The sequence below is a fragment of the Pantherophis guttatus genome, chromosome 13, assembly GCF_059756535.1.
Source record: "Pantherophis guttatus breed Tessera chromosome 13, ASM5975653v1, whole genome shotgun sequence".
Taxonomy (NCBI): domain Eukaryota; kingdom Metazoa; phylum Chordata; class Lepidosauria; order Squamata; family Colubridae; genus Pantherophis; species Pantherophis guttatus.
In genome coordinates this window covers 17,468,413-17,496,185 of record NC_142075.1, presented here as the reverse complement: position 1 = coordinate 17,496,185, position 27,773 = coordinate 17,468,413, and the positions used below count along the sequence as shown (strand labels likewise).

General features: G+C 41.0%; 2 protein-coding genes and 1 long non-coding RNA gene across 6 annotated transcripts in view; 1 reads left to right on the top strand and 2 right to left on the bottom strand.

Annotated features, from left to right (window-relative positions):
- SECISBP2L (SECIS binding protein 2 like) overlaps window positions 1-1,643 on the bottom strand; it is a 35,412-nt gene extending 33,769 nt beyond the window's left edge. The window contains exon 1 of one of the 3 annotated variants that reach the window (XM_060693292.2): window positions 963-1,643. In XM_060693292.2, the coding sequence (XP_060549275.2) occupies window positions 963-986 (24 nt within the window). In that variant the 5' untranslated portion in view covers window positions 987-1,643. The remainder of the gene's footprint in view (window positions 1-962) is intronic. The other 2 variants (XM_087877746.1, XM_060693291.2) reach the window with 2 other exon arrangements.
- Window positions 1,360-19,804, top strand: LOC117675741 (uncharacterized). Its single transcript, XR_004594266.3, has 2 exons — window positions 1,360-1,505; window positions 16,554-19,804. It is a non-coding gene; the product is annotated as an uncharacterized LOC117675741 (long non-coding RNA).
- Window positions 11,272-27,456, bottom strand: COPS2 (COP9 signalosome subunit 2). Of its 2 annotated transcripts, none has more exons than XM_060693286.2 (13): window positions 27,240-27,456; window positions 22,745-22,858; window positions 21,762-21,839; window positions 21,396-21,521; window positions 19,641-19,751; window positions 19,452-19,529; window positions 18,246-18,420; window positions 16,585-16,763; window positions 16,430-16,482; window positions 15,449-15,546; window positions 14,582-14,664; window positions 14,379-14,437; window positions 11,272-12,043 (listed from the first exon to the last, which is right to left on the bottom strand). In XM_060693286.2, exons 1-13 carry the CDS (start codon window positions 27,291-27,293, stop codon window positions 11,899-11,901), a joined length of 1,353 nt encoding a protein of 450 aa, XP_060549269.1. In that variant the 5' UTR covers window positions 27,294-27,456; the 3' UTR covers window positions 11,272-11,898. The 2 variants fall into 2 exon arrangements, with proteins under 2 accessions (XP_060549269.1, XP_060549268.1); XM_060693285.2 differs by having other exon boundaries at window positions 19,641-19,730; window positions 27,240-27,434.
- Between the last annotated feature and the right edge of the window lie 317 nt (window positions 27,457-27,773).

Here is a 27,773-nt window from a genome sequence, read left to right as displayed (position 1 = left end):
TTGAAGACAGAAGAGAGAGGTAGAGAAGAGAAGAAACTTTTGAAGAGAACACTGAAATGTCACATGGAAGGAAGAAATGAAGGCTGTGCTAAATGTTTGTTTGTCTTAAAAATTAAAAAGAAACCAAAACTCACTCTCTCCCTGTCTTGTTACTAGCGCTGGGGAACCTCCCCCCCCCTCCGGCCCTTCTACCCCTGTGCTTGGCTTCCCCTCCCTTCCTCAGGCTTCCTCGGGCAAGGAGGACCCCTGACCCAAATCCACACTCACACAAACCCCTTGCCTTCCTCCCCCCCACCTTCTTCTCCCCCCCACCCCTGTCTTCCTCCCAGCACTTTCTTTTCCCCCCACCTCTGCCTTCCACCCCCCACCCCTGTCTTTCTCCCCCCACCTTCTCCCCCCCACCTTCTTCTCCCCCCACCCATCTTCCTCCCACCTTCTTCTCCCCCCACCCCTGCCTTCCTCCCCCCCTCCCCCGTCTTTCTCCCCCCCCTTCCTCTCTCACCCCACCCCTGCCTTCCTTCCCCCACCTTCTTCTCCCCCCTACCCCTGTCTTCCTCCCCCCACCCGTCTTCCTCCCTTCACCTTCTTCTCCCCCCCCACCCCTGTCTTTCTCCCCCCCACCTTCCTCTCTCCCCCCACCCCTGCCTTCCTTCCCCCCCCCGCCGCAAAGGGAGAGTAGTAACACCCCCCCCCCTCCTGCCCGCCCGTTTGCCGCCTCGACTTACGCCCGGGGCCGCGCCTTCCTTCCTTCCTCCCGATAACGGAGGGAGGGGGGAGTCGGTCGCTCCAGCTGACCCCCCCTCCCCACACTCCCCAACGGTCCTCCAAATGGAGCCCACCCACCCCTCTCCCTCTTTGCCCGGAGACCTCCTTTCTCCCCCCCTCCGCGGTTGCCTAGCAACTCCTCAAACCCCCTTCTCCCCCCCCCTTCTCTGAGGGCTCCCCTCAGCCGCCCTTCCTACCTGGCCGCCGACGGCTTTGTCCATGGCTCCAGCAAGCGAGGAAGGAGAGAAAGAAGTCGGCTTCTGAGGCGTCTTCTTCTTCTTCTGAGGCGAAGGCGAAGGGCGCTCCTCTTTTTTTAACAAGCGCCGGCGGCGGAACGGCAGGCCGCGTCCCCCATGGCTCCTTTCCCCCTCACAGACAGGCTTCCGCTCCCACCCAGCGCGGCGGTGGCGGCGGCGGCGGTGACTGACGCGGCTCCCCTCTTCCCCGAGCGGGTTACGCCAGTGGCGTCGGCAAGAGATGGAGGCGAGGCAAGCGGCAGCGAAGCGAGAGGAGGAGGAGGAGGAGGGGGCGGGGCCAGGATCATCTGGGACGGAAGCCGGCCTGGGCCGCGCCGCGCGAAAATCGCTCGTTTTTAATAACGGGGGAGGTCCCCCGCCCCTCGCCGTTGCTTAGCAACGCCGAGAGCCTGCTTGAGGGGAGCGTCTAGGCCCGCGGTGAGGAGGAGGAGGAGGAAGAGGAGGAAGGTTCGGGTGGGTCGGGGTCTTCTGCACAGCTCTCAGGTAGGTAGGCCCTGTGGTGGGCAGGGGGGTGGGCTTCTTCATTCGCAGTAAGCGTGACAACCCCGAAGGCCTTTCTGTTGCCTGTGGAGGATGTGAAGAAGACCCCCGGCGTGACTTGATTCCCGAATGCGGTTTTCCGTGGGGGGGGTGTCCAAAGAGAGGTTGCTAAGGGGGCTCAAAGTGGCTAAGACAGCTGTGGGTCAGAAAGGGTCGGCAGTTCGGCGGTTCGAATCCCTAGTACAGGTCTCCTGCCTGAGCAGGGGGTTGGACTAGATGACCTCCAAGGTCCCTTCCAACTCTGTCCCCGTTACTGCTTCTCTGGGTAATCCTTTGCTGTCTGGTGGGATTTGAAAGCAGGAGAAAGGTCCGTTCAGGTCAGCCTCCCCTTTTGGGAGGATTTAAGGATAATCCCATTATTCATCATATAATCCCGATTATAAAGGGAATGAAATTTATTTTCTAACTCATGGTATCAACTTCGGCACTTCAGGACCCGTCTAATAATTTTCAATTTTGTTTTTCCCGGGAAACTATTTCTTGTAAGTTTTGCTTTCGAGAATTTAAGTTTGTTTTCGAGGCATTTATTTCAGTTTTGTCTTCAGAAATTTATTTAAATTCTGTTTTCAGGAATTTGGGTATGAAGTTTTTGCTTTCAAGACCTTTAAGATTTGTCTTCAGAAATTTATTTATTTTCCAAAAAAAAAAAAAAAATCTATATGGATTTTGAAACGTCCCTCTATTTATATTAATAAATTTAAAGTCTTGTCTTCAGAAATTTTATTGAGTTCCGCTTTCAAAAATTTGGGTATTAAATTTTGTTTTCAAGACATTTATTTAAGTTTTGTCTTCAGGAATTTATTTAAATTCTATTTTCAAGAATTGATGCATTAAGTTTTGCTTTCAAGACATTTAAGTTTTCTCTTCAGATTTATTTCAGTTCTGTTTTCAAGAATTGATGCATTAAGTTTTGCTTTCATGACACTTAAGTTTTGTCTTCAAAAATTCATTCATTCATTGCCTTCAAGTCTGCGTTGACTCCTGGGGATTGCCTGGACTAGTCCCTGCAGTTTTTGTGGCTTCAAACCTTTTAAGAAGTGGCTTGCCGTGGCCTCCTTCCTAAGACTGGAAGAGCAGCACTGGCTTAAAGTCACCCAGCTGGTTTTCTACCTAAGGCGAGACTAGAACTCACAGTCTCCCAGGTAAAGCCTGACTCCTTAACCACTTACACCAAACGGGCTAAAATATCAGTTGCGTGGAAGGAAATAAAAAGAATGCAGGAAGAGATATAGAGGTAATACATGAGTGACGTGATGTGAGAAAGGTATAATAAAGGATGGGTGTAGGAAGGTTGGTCTTAACGGGCTGTATTTGCACACGTTATCAAGATGAAAATAAATCACATATTAAGTCAAACAGTTGCTTGGGTTTTTCCCTTTGGTTGGGGTTTCTGAGACCACAATATAATCCCAGGAATGTAATCATAACATCCTAATAGCTAAATATGGTTTTGCAAAAATAATATATTCATAATTGTCATTATAATTCTACTCAATATTCTGTTTTCTCTCCGAAAGAACACATTTCTGCAAAATAACGTATTTATTTTAAAAGCATATCTGCATCTACCATTGTCAGAACCATTTCTCACATTATATGTATTATTAAATTGGAAGTAGAATGTTGAGTACACATATTGCACTAAGCTATAGAGTTAATAATAATTTGTGGAACAAAGACAATGGTTTGTTTAATATAAAATGTCAATCGATTTTCAAAGAGCGTAATTATATTGCATGGATCCAACACTAAATATTACAGCTTAGATCATAATAGGTTTATTGACCCAGTTTAAGAACATTTTCAAGAACATCATTTTGTTTTGATAAGAATTGGTATAGGTTGATCTGTATTGAACTTATCCCCAGAAATGGGCCTATTAATCAAGTTTTTTGTTTAGAAAGCAGCAATAGAATATGCATAACAAATGATGCTCCATCACATATTCCCAGAATGATCAAATAGTTCATAGGAAATGAAAGGTAATTATGAACCAAGTCATCTCCTGTTGATTACTTCTATCAATTAGAAATACTTCTGATTCAATACATATAATGCTAGCTCAGAGAACAGGGACATATTTTGCCTGACCTATTTATGGAATCGAAAGCAAGTATTCTTTAGATAATGGTTTAATCGAGGCTTTTGCTGACATCAAAGTTAAACTCTCCAAATTTGACCCATTCTTCAAGAGATAACTGGTTTACAGATAGGCACTGTTCATTTTACAAGTATAAAATCTGTTCGTTATGGAAGTATGTTTAAAAACGATACTGAGCAGACAGGGTTGGTCAAGAAATTATTTCAGGCTCTCGTCAATTTTTGACAAACCAGTTTTGTCGTTTTTAAATAACTGCACCTATTTCATCTTCAAATAATCATTGAGACGTAAATATTTGAATTGGGAAAATCCTTGTGCTTTAAATCACATCCTTCAACCGCTGTTGGTTATCTGCTGAAATTCACATCCTAGTTGAGATGAAGAGTCCTTGAATTCTGGCTCTTCTATCCTGCTGACTTCTCGCATGGGCTCTCTGGCAATAAAACAACGCAGAGAATGAGCAGTAAAACCTGAGTATTTGACTCTGTCTTCTGGAACATGGCATTGGTTGAACCAGAGGAGGAAGGAGCGATTAAGTAGTGCAGATGAGATAAGGCTTCTTCTTCCTTGATTGGCATTTTGCCTAAAGGGGCTGTCAAAGATGGACCTGCTACCTCAACATTTGTTGATTCACACAAAATAAAACAGCTGCCAACAGGAAGTCAGAGCATTTAAAGGTCATGTTAGAAAGAGCTTAAAAATGTCCAAAACCTTTTTGACAAGAGCCTGTAACAAGATAGGGAAAAAAAATGATCTTATGTTTTTTTTATGTTTCTGAAAAACTGCATTCTACAAATACTGTAGTTTTGGACAGCAAGGTTAGCTGCAATGTGAGATACATAACCAAAATATATAGTTTGAATTGAATCAGCTCCATACAAAATGGTCAGAGCACTATCTTGTATTATACGCCGTGATGTAAATGCTAAGTGGAACTGCGCTAAGCTATTTCTTTCCTTTTTAAGGAACAGAAAGTGCAACTCCATTTCCTATTACTTTGGGAAGTTTTCATACATGGAAGTATAAGGTAGTTTTAAGTCTCATGTATTATTTATGTTTATGTGTAGCCATAACTAGGAAGCACAAGAAACATGTTTCTGGAGATTCTCAATCAGCCAGGTTATGGTTGTCTCAAAGGTTTTTTTTTTTTTCTTTGAAAATGTTTCACTTCTCACTTCACCGAAGAAGCTTCTTGGATGAGAAGTGAAATGTTTTCAAAGAAAAAAAAAAACCAAGAAAGCCTTTTGGGAGAAAAGCACCTTTGGGACACAGGAAATGCATTTGCATTGCAAATTTTTGAGTTGTAGGGTTTTTTACATTCCTGCTGAAGCTCAGGAATATTTCTAAGTGCCACCTGTGAAAAACTCCACATTCTTAACACGTTTACACATAAATTCCTTACTACTTTGTACTCAAGCAGCAGCATAATTGTAACATTAGAAAAATATTCATTTTTTGGATTAGGAAATTACACAAAAGGCACAGTATCCATTCCTACTATTGAGATGATATAGTAATGACCATTTCCCCTCCACCCCCATAACATTTCTTCATATTTTCCAGGGTATGATTAAGGTGTGTATCCAATTCCTTATATAAAGAGATTTTATCAAGAGTCCTTAAAGCCCTGCAATTTAAGAACAGAGTTTAATGAGTCATCCATAAATACACGAGTGCAAAATGTAGCAAGACACTAACCAGTATTCAGATTTCTTAACTTTTCTAAATAGATAACTTAATCTTTGTTCTTCTGTCCTTCCTAAAATACATTTGCATTATCGTATTTATGCATGTCATGTTCCTGTTCATAAATAGCTCAGTTAAAAACCTGGTCGCTGTTCTTAGCCTTCAAACTGTGGGAGAACATGTCCACCCAACAGAGAATCTAGTGAAAAATGCCCACTGCAAGCATGATTTAAAACAACTGGGTCCTTTGTCATGGCCATCTGATCTATTAAGCAAAAAATGTAGCTCAGCTTGTTAGAAATCCTACTCCAAAATATGTTGACCGTTGAATTACAGCCTGTGACATTTTTAAAAAAATTGCTTGATTGTATTTAAAATAAATGTATTGCTGCACTGAAAATATTCATTGTGTTATTTTTTTTAACAAATCCAGAAATACATATCCTTGTAAAGGTCATTTTTTTTATAAAAAAAAAAGGCTTTTATTCAAGCTTTGCCAACTCTGTGGTTCTTCAACACTCATCTGCTTAATATTTATTTAATCTTGTTTGTTTCATAGCAGCAAAATTCCTACAATTATGTAGACAGATTGCACGTGCAAGGGAGAATTTGCACACTATAGAAATGCAGTTTTATTTTCAATGCTCTGGAGGCACACCAAAAAAATCAATGAAGAACAGTTTCACAATTAGTTGCAGAACACAGATTTTATCCTCAAGTCAGTAATGTCCCTAAAGCAGCACTTTATTGTTTCCCATAATTTATATGGGAGAGATTAAGAACACTCTGGAATCTGATCTGGGAGGGCAAACAATTTAAAGGGCTAAATATGAAAACTATTACTTCCAAAATATTATTGCTTTAGAGTGTGGGAAATTTAAATGTCAGCTCTCTGGTCAGCAGTATTAAAGTGTTTCTGCAGCCTGCTTATCACTAAATGCAGGACCTTATTTTCGTGCCCATAGAAGCTAATGGCAGCCCCTGATCATGGGAAAGTTACTCTGTGAAACTTCCAGAGGCTTGACTGGACTAGGTTAACCTTTGGTCTGATCAGTTTTTATAGACTTGACGACTGGGCCACACCCCTGGTGACTTTTATCTCCACGACAGCACATTTCTCTACATGAGGTTTTGGCTACTAAACCCAACTTCCTCATAAACAAGGTGGAAAATTGTAGTCCTGCCAACTGGGCAAGAGGAAATGATATCCAGATCATGTGCTTGGGTTGATCTGTGGAAAGAAAAAATGGAATTTACCTTGAACTTCAACTCAAAACAAAAAAGCTAGCCAGAGGTCTAACCATCCTTAGGATATTCCCAAGTGACCATGAATTGCAGAAAACTGTAACTTGCGCTGGTTCTTTGATGTTTCCAGAAACCATGCATTTTCTCTTGGGAAGATCTGGAAGAAAAACATGTTTTCCATTTATGAGGTTATCATCCCACTCTCTTCCAGGGAGCTCAAAATAAATTAAAAACAAGTCCATATCAATGTGTATTAGGCTTCATTTCTGTACTGTAACTTTTGTACTTGACTTGCGATATTTGCAATATACTTTCTAAACAGTTTTTAGTGGTGGTAACTCTAACTCCAGTTATATCCCCAGGAATAGTTGGATCCTCTTGGAAGTCTTACTCTTCCTCTATTCATTTTGCTACTCATTTTTATCAAGCTAGTATTGAAAGGGCATCTTTTTTAAAAAACTATTGACTAGAATAGTCCTGTAGCTGAAGGAATAGCACAGTAGCACATTTTGGTGGCAAAATGTGACAAGATCATTTTGTCACCGTATGTTTGCACAGACACATTAAAAATACATAGCAGATATTGAAATTTCAGCCCAGTGTTTCTGCAGTTTGCTGCCTGTTTGAAGTTATATGCTTTTTGTACACAAAAATCTAGATTTCTATATTATTATTAGAATTTGTACATGAGCTGCACCAGGAAATTAGCCCATAAAATAAATTTTGCTCACCCTTCTTTCTTGTTCAGCTGTAACTAGATATGCTCTAGTATGGCTCTGGCCTAAGCCATTAATTGTCAGCTGAATGCTGACTTCCTAAAAATTAGTAGTTCCTATCATGGGCATTCTAAAAATGGGCTGGGTAAAGCTCATTTGATACTAAATCTTAGTATCAAATTACATTTTTAAGCCATTTTGATTTTGAGCATTCAGCATTAAATGTGTAATTAATCCCAATTAAGTTCAACTGTATCAGATTTCATCCTGTTTGCTGCTTCTCAAACTTTTAAAAGGATATTTGTACAGAACTCTTGATAGACAGTTGATTTAATACTACAGATACTGGGAATATTAAAATCCATTCTACTTCTATCCAGATTAAGGCAATTCATATACTTTTCAACATTATTTACTTTTTGCCATTTAACAGACGACAGAAAAAAGAAGCAGCCAGAGGCAAAATAAATAAAATTCAAGTATAATGTTCCATCCCAATTCTGGAAGCCAATTCATAACACCAAAGCCAACAGAGCTGGCCTTGCCAACTCACCTTCTGAATCAGCTAAGTAGATAATTAGCAAAGGAACTAGTTCTGTGAGAAAACTTCTTTAAGTGATAACCAAAATAGGATTAGCATTCAGTGGAAATTCTTCAGAGACTTTCAAATAATTGTTCCACTTTTAGTGGATGCTATACACTATACCTAAACATTTTTGGTTTTTTAAAAAATTATTAGATTTTGTTTGTTGTTTCCTCTTTCATAATTGTTACAACAAACCATACATACCATGTTTCCCCCAAAATAAGACCCTGTCTTATATTTTTTTTGAACCTTGAAATAAGCACTTGGGCTTATTTTCAGGGAGGTCTTATTATTTTGGGGCTCATGGAGCAAGATGGGGCTCCTCTTGCAGTCTTACCTGATTTCCAGCTCTGTGTTTAAATATTTTCGGGGAGGGCTTATTTTCGGGGGGAGGCTTATTTTAGCGCATGCGCTCAAAAGCCCGACTGGGTTTATTATCAGGGGATGTCTTATTTCCGGGGAAACGGTACAATGAAAGAAAACGAAAAGGATATGGACTTAACTTTGTTGCAGAGGTAGAACAGAAAAAGCTCTGCCTGTTTTTAATACTGAGAATCAAAGCAAATTATATGTTGGGTTTTTCCTCCCATGTAAGAAAACTACTCATGTAGAAAAGCTCATAAACCCGTGGCCTGGATTTGTCTCTCTCTTTCATGCTTCTCTAATATCTGTAGTGCTTCCTCGTTTGCCTTATGTTTACACATTCTTTGAACCAGACAGGTAGTTTCCATTTCTTTATTATAAATCTCCAAAGATTATAGCTACAAGCCCAAGTAAATAAAGGCTACCGTTATTATTTCTCACAGAGATGCATTAAGCATGCCAGTTTGAGCCATGTCCCTATGTTCTGCCGCATCCTTTGGTGCAGTGAGAATTTCTGAAGTGAAGCACACCGATCTATCTTGCACAGCGAATATTTTGCCACATGGATTACAGCATAAAAACTCCCTTCGCTGTTCAGGCATCACGTTAGGCAAGAATCAGTTCAAAGAGCCTACACCAGAATTAATACATGCGATCGTTATTCTTGCAAAACCTACTTCTCTCCTTCTTTTAAATGATGTGATAGAAGCATTCCCAATGTTGCAACAGCCATTGCTTTAACTTAGCTATTAGTACGATTAAACAGATTAAAAGTTTAGCTCTCCTACACGGTTAAGAGTCATGTTGGCTCTCCAAATGCTGTCCTCTATTTTACCTTCTATTCCGTTTGTACTTTCAAGAAATGCTCCATTAATTTTACACAAGAGTTCCTCCCTCCAGATGAGTAGGAGGCTCTACAGATTCTGTATATCCCTATTCTGCGTGCGGTTTGTCAATTCAGCAGCAACAATGGAACAAAAGGGTTTCAGTTGTGAAGACTGATACAGGATTAAGACTGCTTATTAGGGAACAATTCCCATTGGATTCCACTGGGTTTACTTCTGATTGCGCTTAACAACTGCACAGCACATAATAACAAAGCTTTAAAGGACAGTGTGTCTGTTCAATCGCTAATATTGCTGGTTCCATGTGTGGCATTATATTCACATAAAATGCCCTGAAGTCAAAAACTCAACTTGGAATCAATACGAAATAGGCGAATAAGTAAATGAACAAATAAATAAATACCACAAAAATAAATACAGGAAAAGATACAGAAAACACTGGAGTTGCAAATGGAAGTGATCTAATTTTCAAAGATACCCTAGAATGAAGCCCAGCAATAAACCTTGAAATCCCACCTATCCATTCTTTAAAAGTTTTTTTTTTTTACCCAAGGTATTACATTTTTACACTTTGCTGACATTTTCAAATCTCTCTCTTGCTCTGATACACGTTTATATCAGTTCAACCAAATGCTGAAGCTTATGGGATAGGCACAGCAAAAGGAAAATATACACGCAATTCTATATGTATTTCCTATATATTTTTCTGAAGAAAAAAAAAATCACAACCCTCAGTTGTTTTTCTTTTTCTTTTTTCCTATTATGACAAGTTAGTGGCCTCTTTTTATTGCTTCGAATTAACTGCGATATTAGTGAGAATACTGACCGATTTCACAAACGATACATGTTCGTACATTTTTTTTATCTTCCCGAACTCAACTTTTTACTCTGAACCATGTCTTTTCAATCATTTGTAAAACTTAATTGGTGTAACTTTCGCTGCTTTATTATGTCAGCCCTCCAGTTATCAGTAAGAACAGAGGAATTTACCCCAAGGAAAACCTGCTAACCGCTTTTCCCCTACAAACAGCATCCGTACAGAATTGTTGGCAAGGTTAGTCTTTTGTCTTTCATTTTTTTAAAAAAAGATTAAACTACAAACCTTAGTTTAGTGCTGCTAGCCCAGGAGTGTCAAACTCAAGGCCCGGGGGCCAGATCCAGCCTGCGGGGTGCTTAGATCTGGCCCACGGGGCTGTCCTGGAAACAGTGAAGGACTAGTCTACGGTGCCACTGCCAGTGAAAACGGAGCTTGGGAGGGCCGCTCTATTTTCGCTGGCAGAGGGTTGCAGGAGGCTGTCACAGGCGAAAACGGAGCTTGGGAGCCCGTTTTCCCTGGCAGTGTGCTCGGGCCATCACAGGTGCCCCCGACATGAGTGATGTCGAGCTGGCCCTGCCCCCCCACCCACCCAAGGTCAAACACAACCTGATGCGGCCCTCAATGCAATCGAGTTTGACACCTTTGCGCTAGCCCATCAGCTGTAATTAAAGTTATCCAAGCCAACATTTAAAAATCCAAATCTGAAATGAACTGAAACAGCAGTTACAACACATACATGTATTCTTAAATAAGGCTTAATATACCTATTAAATTAGGATTGTTAAAACAATATACAAAAAAAAAAAAAAAAACCAAAACCAAAACAAATATACTTGGACAATTTAAAGCAACCTGTACCAGCCACCCCAAATGTCTGCTGCTCAATCCACATTAATCATCTCAGGTCGTATTTGTCAGATTACATACCATCACCACCCCCAGTCCCATTTGGGAATGTCTTGCCTTTTTTTTTCCATTTCAGAGCTAACTATGGTTACCTCATTTGTATTTTCAGAAACTATATTTAACCCAAATTGGTTTGTTAAACCCATTCTAACTCCAGTTGCAAGGTTTAGGTTGGAATTAATTAGGGCTATAAAAAAAAAATTCCAACTGTGGCTATCGTGCTATCCAGAGAGTCTTTTCAAACAGAAAAGTCTAATATTGATGTAAAGAATGCACAAACCATCCTCGATTACCAATTATTACAGTTTAAGGCCAGCATCACCTCCCCCCATCCCCCCCAAATGATTTTAAACCCTCTTCCTCTTTCAAGTCCCACAAATGCAACTCACCCATGTAACAGTTAAAACTTTTCAAGAAATAATAAATATATATATATACATACAATTTCTGAACCGCACTGTTTATTTCTGCTGCTTGAAACCTAAGTGACAGTATGCCACCATAATTGTGGGTTTCCTCTAATCCTTTATTACACTGCAGGTACAGAAATATGCAGACACATTTTTGGAGAGTTGACATTTTGCAAAATGCAGCAAACATTTTCAATGTATACATGAGAAAGAGGAAATGTTCAAAAGGGTATGCGTTTCAAGTTATTGCAGGTTATTTTTTGTGAGATTTATTTATTTTTTCTGCAGGTAAAATACGCTTAAATTTAAACCAACAGGAACGTGTCAGTGTAATTAAAATCATGACAAACATAACCTTCTCTCTGGCCGTAAGGTGCCCCTTGGCAGATTATTAGGGTGTTGCATGGTGAGGGCAAAAGGTCAACACAGCATCAAAATCCCGTGGCATTTTGGTTTTCTTCTGAAGATTAAAGCTGTTTTTTTTTTCTTGGGATAAATGCAGCAGCAAAACACAAACCAGCTGATCAAAAAAGCACTTCTGCCAGTAACTCCAATAATTTCAGGGCACACCAACCGACAGTAGTTTTGCCATTCCCAGTTTTTAAAGTTTACATCACTGCGCTGTTGTCTTAAGTAGATTTTCGTCATAGCTTGTTCTTGTTTAAGCCAGCTTACTGACTACTGCCTGGTTGAGTGAGTTTAGTTGGTTGGTCCATTTATCTAACGCAGTATACCGTGCTCCACCCCGCTTCTGATGATCTAACTCAAGGAGTTGATTTACTTGATCGATCCGGCCATGAATAGTGCTTGAAAGAAGCAAGAACACAAACGTTATTACAAACTGATACATCTACACCACGGATGGTGAGAGCACTGGTCACTCACCAAGTTTGCGCAATACTTTTGACTTCCCTCCTTCATTTCTTTTCACATCTAATTACACAGAAGCATAATCTAGGTCAGTGATGGCTAACCTTTTTGCTGTCGCGTGCCAAAAGCGGGGGAGAGAGCATGGGGAGCTGAGCGCGTGCATGCCCACGTCCATAATTCAATGTGCCCGGTAGGCCTCCCCAGGCTCCAGAGGCTTTCTAGGAGCCTGGGGAGGGCGAAAATGGTCTTCCCCACCCCCACGGAGGCCAGAAACGGCCCGTTTCCCGATTTCCGGTGGGACTGAAAGGCCCAAAAATCAGCTGGCTGGCGTATGCATGCATGCTGGAGCTGAGCTAGGGCAACGCTTGTGTGCCCACAGATATGGCTCTGCGTGCCACCTGTGGCACATGTGCTATAGATTCGCCATCACGGATCTAGGTGCTTCTATTAATTCTAACCAGAATTTGTTATGAGTCAGAGTTTGTGAAATCTGTTTCGAAACTAATCATAATTTGATAAATGCTACTGTAATTTTAGCTTCAAATAGGATTCGCAAGATAAATCCAAACCCACACCGTGTTCTTAATTAATATGACCAGGAGATTGTGAATATAGTATGCTAGAGTTTAAACTGAAGAAAACAAGAAAGGGCACTTTAGAGCTGAAACTCTAGATACATTCCAAATACCAATTGCATGCAAGTTGATTTTTTTTTAAAAAAAACCACATGCACACAAAATCTGCAACAAAGATAAGGGGGAAAAACCCGAAAGAATGCAGACACAACATCTCATATACGTAGAGGTTCCTATTTAAAAAAAAAAAACTTTTACAGGGAAAGATCAATGAATTTTGATCAATGAATTCTTAAAGTCTAGAAATTTTACTTATAAATTAAATTTGTTTTAAAAGCAACACTTAGCTCAAAGCCAAGAACAAATGAAATTGAACTTTTGAAACTTTGTGCTATGATGAAATGGAAGTGACAGTGAAACGATACCTCTTTCCTAATAAAAACAATCATAATCAGTGAGATAATTTGACATGTTAACCCAGCATCTGTTTTTATTATGTTCTATCCCCCAATCTAGAGAACCTGCTTGGTATAATGATTAAGGCATCAGGCTAGACACTGGGGAGTCCTGCCTTAGACGTAAAGCCGGCTGAGTGACCTTGGGATTCTTTCACAGCCCTAGGAAAAGGAAGTTGCAAGCCATTTTTGAAAAACTTTGTCAAGAAACTGCAGGGACCTGGTCCAGCCAGTTTTGGAGAATCAGACACAACTGAACAGAAGAAAATGTCACGATGTAAAAAAGATGTGGAGACTCTAGAAAGAGTGCAGAGAAGAGCAACAAAGATGATTAGGGGACTGGAGGCTAAAACATATGAAGAAGGGTTGCAGGAACTGGGTGTGTCTAGTTTAATGAAAACAAGGACTAGGGGAGACATGATAGCAGTCTTCCAATATCTCAGGGGCTGCCACAAAGAAGAAGGAATCAAGCTATTCTCCAAAGCACCAGAAGGCAGAAGAAGCAGCAATGGATGGAAACTCATCAAGGAGAGAAGCAACTTAGAACTAAGGAGAAATTTCCTGACAGTTAGAACAATTAACCAGTGGAACAACTTGCCTGCAGAAGCTGCGAATGCTCCAACACTGGAAGTTTTTAAGATGATGTTGGATAACCATTTGTCTGAAGTGGTGCAGGGTTTCCTGCCTAGGCAGGGGGTTGGACTAGAAGACCTCTAAGGTCCCTTTCAACTCTGTTATTCTATATTCTAAAAAAAAGTCCCCCAATCGAATGACAAGGTTGATGGAGCTGTGAATGTTTGATCTTTAGTAGATATTACCTGATATGGCCTGGAGGCTTATTCAATAAACTACCTGCCTCCTTACCAATAGTTACCCGATTGATGTTTTAAAACTATATCCTTATGAATCGATGTGATTAGTTACTGAGTTAATCATTAAAATTTTAGGAGGGAGGGAAAAAAACCCTCTGTCGGCTATGTCTCCATGTACTTTAGTCCTTTTTTTGAATATAATCAATATTTACGGAACGATACAAAATGATAATGTTCTAAGTTTATCTCCCACATGATACTGTTTCCCCACCGAATAATGTTGAATACAGTATTTTACTATCACTATACAACTGAACATCAACTTCATTTTAACTGAAAAAAATAATACACTGTTTATATGTCCTGCACTATAAATACATCCTTGAAAATACTTATTGTTGAAGAAAAGGGGGGGGGGGAAATACTCACTTATCCAGTATACACTGCACAAGCAAGCTTTCCACGTCAGCTACATCTATGTTTAACTCCTAAGGGGAAAAACAGGCAGAAGTGACGGTCCAAACGTTAGAAGTTCAAGGACGTAAATATGAAGATGCAACATTTTTTTTTTCTAACTTTCTGATAAGTAACAAGAACTGAAAACCTACGGAAACAATATGTACAACACGTACCTTAGAAATAAATGGAATATGTATCCTTGTGTAAGGCTTAATTAATTTTATAAGCACTTGTGTCCTGATGTTTCGCAAAAGTTCTGGAAGAAGACAAAAGCAAACGGTCATTGCACAAATAAGGGATAGTGTTAGAAATAAAAGAAATGCATGTGTTTCTATCCAGTGATCGCTGGATTGCTCTATATGTGCAACAACCACAACCGAGCTCAAAATTGCTGTTGCTCAGTCAGACATTTGTTAAGTGAGTTTTGCCCCATTTTTACGACCTTGGTTGCCACAGTTGTTAAGTGAATCACTGCATTTGTTAAAGCTAGTAACACGGTTGTTAAGTGAAACCGGCTTCCCCATTGACTTGGCCTGTCAAAAGGTGACAAAAGGAGATCACATGACCCAAGGAAGCTGCAACCGTCATAAATATGAATCAGTTGCCAAGCATCTGAGTTTTAATTATGCGACCATGGGGATGGCTGCAGCAATTGTAAGCGTGAAAAACTGCCGTAAGTCACTTTTTTCAGTGCTGTTTTAACTTTGAACAGTTACTAAACAAACTGCCGTAATTTAAAGACTACCTGTATATTCTGAGATCCAATAACTGATTTTCAAATGAAAATATTTGAGAATTAAAATAACAAAATTTAAATCATCCAAAAATATACAAATGATGCCAAGGTCTTTAATTAACCACCTTATCACAAACCGATTAAAGTAAAAATTGTATGGTTCAATCCTCACATTTTCATGGTTAACAGAATTTTAGATGTACTTTTAATGTTAGTTCAGTACAAAAGAAGTTTTATGAACCGAGAACATCATTAATCCGGGCAGGTGGAAAATGAAGAGTGCAAAATCCAACGAAATCTCTACCTTCAATGTGCTCCCTTATGAAGGGATCGTCCATGATGTTACTGTGATTTGTCTTCAGGATCTTCTCAAATTCAGTGATGTCATTATTCTGATAGGCACTGCAAGAGAAAGACCACTGAGTTACACTGTGGCAGATTGAAAGAGACAGTGAGCACATACATTTATATTTGCAATCCAAAAGGGAGCATATGCGCTACAGTGGCGCAGTGGTTAGAGTGCAGTACTGCAGGCTACTTCTGCTGACTGCCGGCTGCTTGCAATTTGGCAGTTCAAATCTCATCAGGCTCAAGGTTGATTCAGCCTTCCATCCTTCCATAAAATGAGGAGCCAAATTGTTGGGGGCAATATGCTGACTCTGTAAACCACTTTACAACCAGGGCTGTAAAGCACTGTAAAGCGGTATGTAAGTCTAAGTGCTATTGCTATATCTAGAGCAGCCTTCCCAACAGGAAATTCTGACTGGGAAGGGGGGGGGGGCTGAGACTGCAGATCAGGAGTTTGGGGGAGGATGTAATTTCTCAGTTTGTGAAATAGAATAGTTTCTACTTTTTTTTAATGATACAGGGGCTACCACTCAAAGTGCTCATCCAGGTTTAACTAAGGGTTTGGAGGTGGGGCAAGGAATTAGTGGTCCCATTCGTTTTGGTTTTAGACCTATATGATTTTAACAACATAATCCCATTTATCCACATGCCACATATTGCCTCGAATAATTTAGAAAATATCTGGTAAACTGGAATAACTTTTTTTGTAACAGTGACATAGAAACTAAACATCAGGAGTATAACAGATGGATGGACCACTGATACATCAAACTATGGGTATCCCTTACATTCTAATGGTCATTAATTAAAGAATGTATATGTTCTGCAATTAAAGATAATTTTGAAACAAATTTCAAATTTTCTCTAGCAGTTCATACTGTTTGAAATTCATTTGGAAGTTGCTATTCATTTTGCTCGTTAAGGAGAAAGTTCTTACCTTACTAAATTTGTCATTGCTAGAATCTCTGGATCATTTTTGTATGGTTTTGCCTACATGGGAAATAATATATATTTACATTTCTACAATAACAAAAATATTTTTGCTAATCTCTTTCACGCAGACCAAAAAAACGAAGAAAGGGTCAGCTGTACCTCCTGAGAATCAAACGGATTTATTCCAGACTTCATCAGCATGTTTGCTAGGACTAAATATTTTAAGCACGTAGTTCTTCTTGGACTCCCTGATTCATCATAATTTTTGAACGCTTCAAAGAAATCAGTATGTGCCTTTTCAAATTCACCTTCTCGTAGGTGCATTTTGCCACCACATTCTGTGGGAGAAAAATTAAAGACAGCTGCTAATGATTTACTTTTGCCGCGTAGAACACAGAATACCTTTTAAAATTGACGTGTTGGTTTATTAATACCGACAAAGAGCCAAGCGGATTGAATAATGCCTAAAGCACACCTCTTATTTCAACTACCCATTATAAGGAAATGTAAGATAAACACTGCTATCCTGGATAAACATTCAGTTGTTACGGTGAACCTATATACAGGTTGTCCTCTCTTAGCAATTGAGACTGGCAATTCCATCACTAAGCTCTGTGGTCACTAAACAGCAGATCACATGACCAGAACAGACTTACATCCCTTCTCAGTTGTTAAGTGAGTCACCATGATCGTTAGCTAAAGCATTATGTGGCCGCGACTTGCAATTTTACTTTTGCGGTCTTCATTAACTTTGTTCGTTGCAAGTCGTGTGTGAAGCACATCAACACTGATCACTGCAAGAGTCATAAACATGTGCCAATTCCAAGGCACTCGAATGGGAATCTTGGAACTGTGAGAGACGCTGCAATAGTGATAAATGTGAGGATTGGTCGCAAAGCTGTTTTTTTTTTTTTTTAAACACATTAACTTCAAACTGTTGCTAAAAAAGGTAGACCTAGAAATACATTTGTTCGGAGGGAATTTTCCCAAACGGCAAGCTTGGAATCTCATTATGTCTGTAGAATATTCAAGCTGTAATACACATCAACGTTAAGAAGTGAAACATGACTGTATCTGCTTGGTAATTTAAGGAAAGGAGACCATCTGCCAAGGCAGTCCCTCCCCCCTCCCCGCCCCAGAGTTGTGCAACTCTTGGATTCAGTTCCAAAATGCTGTTTCAGAGTATGAGCAGGGCCATAGTCACATGATCTTGAAAAGAATCAAGATATTTTAAAGGGCTGCAAATAGAAGCTACCTTTGCCTGCCAAGGATTCCAAAGCACCTTTTTGGAACTGGACTCCAAGCGTCACAAGAGCCTAATTAATTTCCCACAGGCACCAATCCAGCAATACTAATCAATTCTAAGAAATGCGGTCATGTTCAACATGTTGCTTTGAGGTAATAAATCTATAAACGTAACAGAGAGTGTCTGCATTCTCCCTAATTCTGTTGTTATACTTGTCGATATCCAGTTTAACATGATTTCTACAAATAACGTCCCTATGTAGCTAGCAATCCCCTTACCCTATTTAATTAAATACTAAGTCCATTATGTTCCTCCCTTTGCAGTAATCCAAATCATACTTATTCTCATAGCCACAGGGTTAAGCAACATGTTTCTGTACAAACATTTTAAACAAGCTAAATTGTAAATTTAACTTGTTTAAAATACTGCTGTTTTACTAGCAGTATGCCTCTTCCAATATCCAATCCATGGTTGGCTGGGGAATTCTGGGAGTTGAAGTCCACAAGTCTTAAAGTTGCCAAGTTTGATGACCCCTGGCGTAATCTGTTAGCCTTTAAGGTGCCACTGTACTTGCCTCTGATAACTCCCATGATCAGCGGATGAGGAATTGCAGACTTGATGTGCAATGACTGTTCATATAGTGCCTTAAGTTTTTTATTATTTTTTTGTGCTGTATACATTTGAATTTCCAAAGCGTAAATTTCCAATAGCTGGGTGCCTTTTTTAAGGTCATCTTCTCCATCATCAGTCTAGTAAAAAAACAACAACATGTGCAGTATAAAATCATGAATACACTTTTTCTCTCTGCTTCCTCTGAAATACAGATGAAATTTGTAGATTTTAATTTATAAAAGGTGTCTCATATGCACCGCAAGTTCTAAACTATCTTGTGACATCTTTATGCCTGGATTGAAAAAAAAAAAATGAAGTAGGATACCATTGAAATCAACACACAGAAACCAAAAACCAGTACAGATTCCTAGGAGCCATAAACCTGAATTTCTACAGCTTTCCAGAGGGCATAATTTGAACACAGTTCTCTCTCTGCACCTGAAGGGAGAACTCCAGGGGTGAAGAAGTTAATTATTGGATTCTCCATTCTACCATCAGCTTCAAATTTATTTCCCGCATGGACTGGGAAGCTTAGCTGTTGAAAGCTCCCAAATAAAACATGACAAGAGACTTCTGGGAGAGGCTGAGGACAACCAGATTCACCAATCCTTTGGCTCTCTGCTATAACCCTGATCTATGGGAACTGGATGAGAAAGTTAAGAAATGAAATCATGAAGATGAAAATTGTGTTTCGCCCCCCACCCCTTCACTTCTGCCATTCAGATCTGCAGTTAGCAGAACAATGGAAGCAATGGACTAATATTTTGTAAGTGAACAGAAAGATCAATCATGATGCATCACTGGCCGTGCTTATAGAATGCAAATGCGTAACATTTAGCATAAGCCTGTCTGTCAATGGACACTTGCTTTTGGATGCAGGATTATTACTTGCAGTAAAATTGTTCAAAGGCAGGGGAAATGCCTCTTTAAAATTCCTTCTAGAAGAACTCATCAAAGCAATTTTGCAGAGAACCCCACAATGTAAAAATGTTCTTCTTTTATGTCTATCAATTATCTTCCTAAAATATGCCTGCCAAACCACTTCCGTCCTTGCTATCCTGTTGTCCAATAAATGCTTGTGCTGTTTAAATACTCTACAAAGGATTGCAGCAGGCAAGAGAGTTACAACCACTTGAGAAACAGACTCAGAGAACAAACTGCACCTTACCTGACATGACTGATGGAGTTGCCGTAAAATCTTCTGTAACTTGCCATACTCTTCTCGTTCTAAATATAATTTGCCAAGCTGTAAAGCAAAATGTGATTTTTTTTTTTTTAAAAAAAGAAAGAATCCTAAATATATATTTAAAAATTGTAACATTCCCAAAAAACAAAAAACCCAGATTGGTCATTTTACCTTTGTGTTTGTCTTAAACCACAACCTATCATTCTTAGCATCTTTCAGTGCTTCAAGTGTTGTTTCATAAAATTCCTGAAGCAAATCCATCTGACATAAAAAATCAGAATTCTATAATTGTAAACAGCAAATTTGTGCCTGTTAATAAAGTCAACATGAACACACCCAAAGTGCAACTTTGAAAACTTATACTCTAATATTTGCATTAAGATGTGCATATTTTTAACATTGACAAACCATAACAAGATCATCATAATGTGGGTTTTCAAACTCTTTTTCCAGGCACTTGTGGAAATCTGTTTCATGGTTAGTGTTTTAGTGCTTCATGAAATAATACTATGATTTGGCTTGAGCTACGGAAGTTACAAATTCCCAAGTGCCTTTTATTTTGGCATCTACAAAATTATCACCCTATATTGGGCAAATAAAAGTAATAAAAAGAGACTAATGCTTTTTTTTTTTTTTCCAGTGAGATACATTGCTGTCCAACTATAATTAAGTTGCTCAAGTAGAAACACTGATTTCATAATTTTTTAGTGCCATGTTTATTTCTCTATCAAACAGCTATTATATTTTCAGGTCTGAAATAAGGAAGACTTAAGAAAACTCTGCCCATGAAAATAACACAGATGCCAATGGCAGAATCATATATTGTCCAATTCAGGTTTTTTAGGAGGAAGGTATTTTAGGAGTTTGAAGATCCAGTACACACGTTCAGCAATATTTCACTTTTATTCATTTATTTATTCAATTTATTTGCTGCCTATCTCACCTTGGGGCTACTCTAGGTGCTTGGCCTTATTTCAATTTCAATATTATTTCCACATTATAGTTTTAAAACATTGAGAAAAGAACAATTAATGAGAAAGAGGGAGAAAACAGCAAAATCAAAAATATTTGTGCTAAAAATGGTGCTACTTAACAGTTTTCCAAGAGAAGCAAAACTAAACAGAGTTTTAGACCTTTTAAAATAATACGGCACTGAACAACAAACCAAGCTAAAGAAATAGCCTAAAACGATCTCAAAGACATGGCGTAACCATCACAGAGTTTGGGATGGGAATGCCCTACATAATGGCAGTTGTTAGAACACAGGACGTTTTCTAGCGTTGAGCAAGATTGCAGCGGTCAAATGATTTTCCATATCTACTTAAGTATCTTGATTACATCTTTGTCTTTGAAATCTTATATATTATGAAAGAAAAACTGATATCATACAACTAAATTAAATTAAAAGTTGGTCTATGATATATATCTATATCTATATCTATATATATATGTATCTCCCATCACCTCACATGCTATACCGAAAGGCGCAATTTCTTTTCTGAAGATGGTTATATCTTAATGCTATATAGATGATATAATTCTGCTAAATTTCTCAAATTCAGTCTCTCAGGTTCATTATAGTAGTTATTTGATATTTTCAAAAAATCCCAAGTCCCTTTTTATCCCAAGGACCTGCAATCTTTTTGGGACAACCAGTACATGAAAGCATGTTTTACTCCTTCTATGTTTTTGCATGCGAGAAATAGTTTATAAAAATAAATGGATTTTTCTTCCATGCGATTTGCAAGTCCTTGTAATAAATGGTAAATAAATAAATGGTTCTCTGTTTTGTGATGAACTGCTCTCTGTTTAACTTGAAACAATTATTTTTATAATATATGAAATAAAGCAGCATTTGTAACATTCAGAGAGATGATTTTTCAAGAAGGTGCAACTTCTAGAAATTGAAAGGAGAGATAATCTAACCTGCTTTGAAGTGGAAATATAATCAAGAATAGAATTGATGGATTTTTCTGAATAATTCCTTGTGACCGCACTCCGTATGTAGGTCAATAGTTGTTTATATCTGTTCATCATTTCAGGAAAGTTAGTCTTTATCAGAAAAAGAAATATTTATGAATTATAACAACGTATTTCAAACTGAAGATGAGTCTAGTTAGTAAATTTAAAAATAGGGCAAACCCTGTGTAACTGGATACATGCCTTGAATTTCTGCAAGTGCTCTTCCACTCATTTTGAAGGGGTCATACTTTGCTAACGACCATTTTCTCCCATTCTGATGTGGCTTAGTTCTTACAGGAAAAACCCAAGTAAAAATGATACACATCTTACCAGTTTGAAATTTATTTTTATCATCTGTTTTAATGCTTTGAATCCCCATTCTCCTTTTTCACCTTCAAGCTCCAAAACCTAAAAAATAAGAGAAAGATAATATTTTTCAATTTTGATACTTGTAGTTTCATCAAAAGCTGCAGTAAATCCTAGTCAGTTTTTTTGTTTTAGTTTCAGGAGAAAGTCTTCTGTAATCCATCAAACGGCAATTTTTAGAATTTCTGTATTTCATCCTTGAATGTCCCGATTTCAAGTTCTTCTTCTGGATTTATTACACCAGGAATAAATGTTCTGCATTCAGCAGCTTTATGCAGAAATTGTTTTCAAAGGACTTGGTTGTCACTTCAAGCAAGGCATCGGCAACTGAATCTGTCTACAATGCAGTTACTAAAACAGTAACAAAAGAAGGCAGATAGGAAGAGAAGAGGTAATGTGTCATCCATCATTATGAGAATCCAGTTGTAGAAAGATTTCTTTAAAAATTCAAAAGTAGCAACAAGAAGATGCATTATTCTTAAAATAAATATTCCAACAAGCAAAAAATCTTAAATATTTCTAAGTAGCACTGAGGAGATTTTAAGTAGCTAAGCTCAGTCCTCCCTAAGCAAGACATTATGAGGAACAGTGATATTCCAGATCGGCTTCACCAGATTACCCCTTGGATAATCAGTGATATCATTTATCACAGGGGTGTCAAACTCAAGTCATCACGGCGGCATCACCTGATGTATTGAGACTTTTTCCCCCCCCTTCACTAAACCGGGTGTGGGCGTGGCCAGCATGTGACGCATCTAGCCTGTGGGCCGCGAGTTTGACAGCCCTGATTTATCATAAATGATATTAAAAATGAAACGTGGAGAATATCCCAGGATTATTTGACAACAGGGTTTACTCTGCACCAAGCTATCACAAATAAAAAGCCTAATAAAGCAAAATATTTGACAGACGAATGTAAACCAATATGAAAAATTAAAACTATAAACCTTTTGAAAACTGCTCAGTGCTGCTTTGGGGTCATCCTCTTTCAAGGCTTTGGAGTTGTAATACTGATTCTCCAAATCTACATTTGGTTCAGAGTTGCTGTCTTCAGAATATTCCTGTATTTTAAAAAAGGGTAAAAAAAACATACATACGTGTCAGCTGAGAACATTGAATTTTAACCAATTAAGTGATAAGCGCCAGAGAAGAGTGTACACATGGGGTAGAAATGAAATGGGAAATTGGGAAAATGAGTTGTAGTGACCGCATAAGCAAATAGCTAGCAGTGGCTTCTGAAGTTGCCACACATCCTTAAGCTGCTTTATCAATTTGAAAAGGGATGCTTTTTGCAGTTTGTCCTAGGGAATAAAAGGTAAGTCAAGCAATCCGTGCAGTTAAAAGCAACTCTCATAAATACATCAAAAACTGGTATGTTTTATTTTTACAAGGTAGAATTCATCAGCCCAAGCATTAATCTTTCCTGCATTAGGTTAAGGTATGAGGAATGGGGTAATTTATAACTAAATTTCAGAAAGATTTCTGCTATGAAATAAAAGTAGCCTGAATAACGGCTTGTTAATGCTGGGGGGGTCACGCGTACATGGGGGTCGGGGCACATTGAATTCTGGGTGGGGGCACACATGTGCATGACCCCCCCCCATGCCCCCACCGCCTTTGGCATGCGATGGCAAAAAGGTTAGCCATCACTGTCCTATATGCTTTCAATGTGATTTTCAAGGACAACTTGTTTTTGGCTAAGGAGATTCTGGTTGTGTTTACTGTAGATGATCAGCTAAATCAGTAGACTCACTGAATTTGTCATAAATGGTGGGATCCATACAACCCAGCAGATGATGTTTTACAAATGATCTACACCTGGAGAATCCATACCTGACTACCCTATTTGCTCTCCAAGACCTTAAACAAGAGTATCTCCTACTTAAGAGTCTCTTTGATTTTTAAATGAAGGTGCTAGGAGCTGAATTTAAAAGGGGACAACATGCAATCTACTTCAAGGAATAGCCACACCATGCCTTTTGAAAAAAAAACTTGTGGGGAGATCTACAGAATCAGTGTTTTCAAAAGTTAACAAGTGCTCCCTCAAACCTACAAACAAAAATTTCAATTTAGAAAACATGCCAGCCAACTTGTTTTCCACTTTATTAATTACTGCAGTGGTTCTCAACCTGTGGTCCGCGGACCCCTGGGGGCCACAATGTCATCACAGAGAAGGCTTGAAGAAATGTTATGATTTAAACCTTGGGTTAAGTCTTGGGGGTCCGTGGCCACAAATGATATTTAAAGGAGGTCGGTGGTGAAGAAAAGGTTGAGAACCACTGAATTACTGGAGAGATCCAGGTATTTGGTTTTATTTATTTATTTGGAAAATTTATACTGCCGCCTACTCGCTCACAGCGACACAAGGGCGGCTTACAGGAAATCAAAATGTCATATTTGTATAATAAAATAACAAACATCAGAAAGTCACAAAAAATCACAAAACGCCTATATACATCTAAATAAGCTGTTCCTCAACAACAACAACAACAACAAAAAAAACGCACACACACACCAGAATTACAACTTTTCCTATAGCACAAAATGAATTGATAGCGGATTAGTCACACATTTTCAGGGGTGGCTCCTACACCACCTGTCAAATTATATCAAAATAGAGGACTTTTACCACGCAGGAGGAAAAACTCCCTATAAAGCATGCCACTGCCAACCCACCTGCCTGCCAAAAAAACACCCTAATGCACACATGAAAAGAAATAACCAGGATAATCAATTAGATAATGAAGTTTGACTCATCATGGGCCATCGAGTCGTCTTCCCCTCCCAGAGCCACAAAGATAGGCAAAAAATCATACTTCGAGGCAGGAATGAAACACGGGTAGAACTCGTGACCACAACTATGCCCAACATTTATGTCGTTAAGTGAGAAATCTGCTAAGTGAGTTTTGCCCCATTTTACGACTTTCCTCTCAACAGCGAACCCCTGCCGTGGTTCAATTAGTAACCCCGGTTGTTAAGCGAATCCAGCTCCCCCCCGCCAATCAACCTCGCCGGTCAGAAGGCCGCCAACCCAGCCGGTGGCCAAACATCAGAACGTTAAGTATTTACTATTACTTTCAATAACAGAACCATGATTAGTGGAATGCAGCAATACGACCTGTGAATATTACAACTACATTAGTCTACAAAACTTAAAGCCTTGCTGATGTCAAATTGTTTGAAGACCTTCGATTTTGAAATGTATCCCTTGACATCTAGTATCGGTGACCATGGGGGGGGGGGGGGGAAGGATGCTGCAACGGTCGCAAAGTGTGAAAAACAGTCGCGAGTCACTTTTTTTCCAGGGCCCTTGTAACTTCGGTCACTAAGCGGACGGTTGTAAGTCGAGGACTCCCTGAACTACCAAGAGTCTTGGTGGTGCAGCGGACTAAAGCGCTGTTAAAGTAGCACTTAGCTGCCAGCTGCCTGCAATTACTGCAAGTTCAAATCTCACCAGGCTCAAGGTTGACTCAGCCTTCCAATCCTTCTGAGGTAGGTAAAATGAGGACCCGGATTGGTGGGGGCAAGAGGCTGACTTTGTGTAAAAAAAAGAACACCGCTTAGAGGGGTGGGGGCAAAAGCCCTACTAAGCAGGTATGTACAAAAGTATGAAGGCTATTGCTTAACGCATTGTAAGCCACCCTGAGTCTCCGGAGAAAGGGCGGCCTATAAATTGAACCAATCAATCAATAAAAAATAATAAATAAATAATAAATAAATAAATAAATAATAAACTGAAAACCCAGTTGTCTGTATTTCAGAACCCACCCACCCCCCAACTCCCCCTAAGGAAAAACTGCTGCCTCCTCCAAAGGAGGAACCCCCGACCCCCCACCCCTACCCTCCTCCACCCTCCGGGTCAATGTGTTTTACTTCAGTAACTAACAAAGAGTTGGAAGGGACCTTGGAGATCATCTAGTCCAACCCCCTTGCTCACCACAGAAGACCTGCATTAGGGATTCGAACCGCCCACTTTTCTGCTCGACAAGCTCAGCGTCTTAGCCACTGAGCCACTTAGCCAGGCTAGGTGGGGATCGACCCACCACAGCCCCCCCACCCACCCACTCACCCACCAGGGCCGGGTCCCTCTGGGCCAGTGTTTCTCAACCTTGGAAGCTTGAAGATGGGTGGACTTCAACTCCCAGAATCCCCCAGCCAACAGCGCCACCCACCCACCAGGGCCGGGTCCCTCTGGGCCAGTGTTTCTCAACCTTGGTAGCTTGAAGATGGGTGGACTTCAATTCCCAGAAACCCCCCCCCACCCACCACAGCCCCCCCACCCACCCACTCACCCACCAGGGCCTGGTCCCTCTGGGCCAGTGTTTCTCAACCTTGGAAGCTTGAAGATGGGTGGACTTCAACTCCCAGAATCCCCCAGCCAACAGCGCCACCCACCCACCAGGGCCGGGTCTCTCTGGGCCAGTGTTTCTCAACCTTGGAAGCTTGAAGATGGGTGGACTTCAACTCCCAGAATCCCCCAGCCAGCAGCGCCACCCACCCACCAGGGCCGGGTCCCTCTGGGCCAGTGTTTCTCAACCTTGGAAGCTTGAAGATGGGTGGACTTCAACTCCCAGAATCCCCCAGCCAGCAGCGCCACCCACCCACCAGGGCCGGGTCCCTCTGGGCCAGTGTTTCTCAACCTTGGAAGCTTGAAGATGGGTGGACTTCAACTCCCAGAATCCCCCAGCCAGCAGCGCCACCCACCCACCAGGGCCGGGTCCCTCTGGGCCAGTGTTTCTCAACCTTGGAAGCTTGAAGATGGGTGGACTTCAACTCCCAGAATCCCCCAGCCAGCAGCGCCACCCACCCACCAGGGCCGGGTCTCTCTGGGCCAGTGTTTCTCAACCTTGGTAGCTTGAAGATGGGTGGACTTCAACTCCCAGAATCCCCCAGCCAACAGCGCCACCCACCCACCAGGGCCGGGTCTCTCTGGGCCAGTGTTTCTCAACCTTGGAAGCTTGAAGATGGGTGGACTTCAACTCCCAGAATCCCCCAGCCAGCGCAGCTGGCTGGGGGAATTCTGGGAGTTGAAGTCCACCCATCTTCAAGCTACCAAGGTTGAGAAACACTGCTCTGGGCGAAGCAGCCCAACTCTCTCTCTCTCTTTCTCTCACCCACCCACCCCTCCTAGGGATGGATCCAGCTCTCGGGGGCCGAGGCGAGGCGGCCCAGCCCCAGCGCCCCTTGGGCGGGCCTGGCGAGGGGGCCTAGCGCGGGGCCTGGGCGGCGGCCTCCTCTTCTTCCCAGACCCCCCCCTGTGTGTGGGGGGGGTCTCGCTCGCGCCCCTCCGCCCGGCGCCGCCTCTCCTGCCGCTCTTCCTTCCCCCGGGCGGCCGAGGGGGAGCTGGCGCAGACCCCGCACCCGGGAGCCGAAGGAGAGCGGGAGGAGAAGCGGAGGCGGCTGAAGGGAGGAAGGTTCCCCGGCGCAGCGGCTCCCGCTTACCAGGTCGTAGTCCTCCTCATCGTCGCACATGAAATCATCCTCCATGTCAGACATCTTGGCCGGAGGACGCGAGGGGAGGGGGGAAGGAGGAGGAGGAAGAGGGGCGGGGCGCGGAGGTCGGACCAACAGCCGGGCGGACGGCCCACCCCCTTCTTCTCCCACAATGCCCCGCGCCTCGGACAAACTTCCCCACCCACCCACCCACCTCCCCCTTCGACGTGACGACGTCCGGAAAGGGGTCGCACGCAAAAGCGTCCGTTCGTTCCGCCGCGCCTCGGACGTTCCGGCCGCGCGCACCCGGATCGTCATTCCGGGTGCACCAGGCCTGCTGGGTTTTGTTTTGTTTTTTTTTAGTGGGGGGGGTGTTTGGCAACCGGGTTCCCTTAGCAACGGCTCGAGTCGCAAAAGCGCAGCTCGGGTGATTTGGATGAGGCTTCAGGCTTCTAAGTGAAGAGAAATAGAATAGAATAGAATAGAATAGAATAGAATAGAATAGAATAGAATAGAATAGAATAGAATAGAATAGAATAGAAT

What these genes read in the sequence shown, in the direction of transcription:
- COPS2 (XM_060693286.2), bottom strand. Translation starts at nt 27,293, where the DNA reads ATGTCTGACATGGAGGATGATTTCATGTGCGACGATGAGGAGGACTAC. An exon ending in AACTCCATCAGTCATGTCAG is followed by an intron (nt 18,421 to 19,451) that starts GTAAGGTGCAGT and finishes TTTTTTTACTAG; the next exon opens with ACTGATGATGGAGAAGATGA. An exon ending in GATCATGGGAGTTATCAGAG is followed by an intron (nt 16,764 to 18,245) that starts GCAAGTACAGTG and finishes TTTCTCCCACAG; the next exon opens with AATGTGGTGGCAAAATGCAC.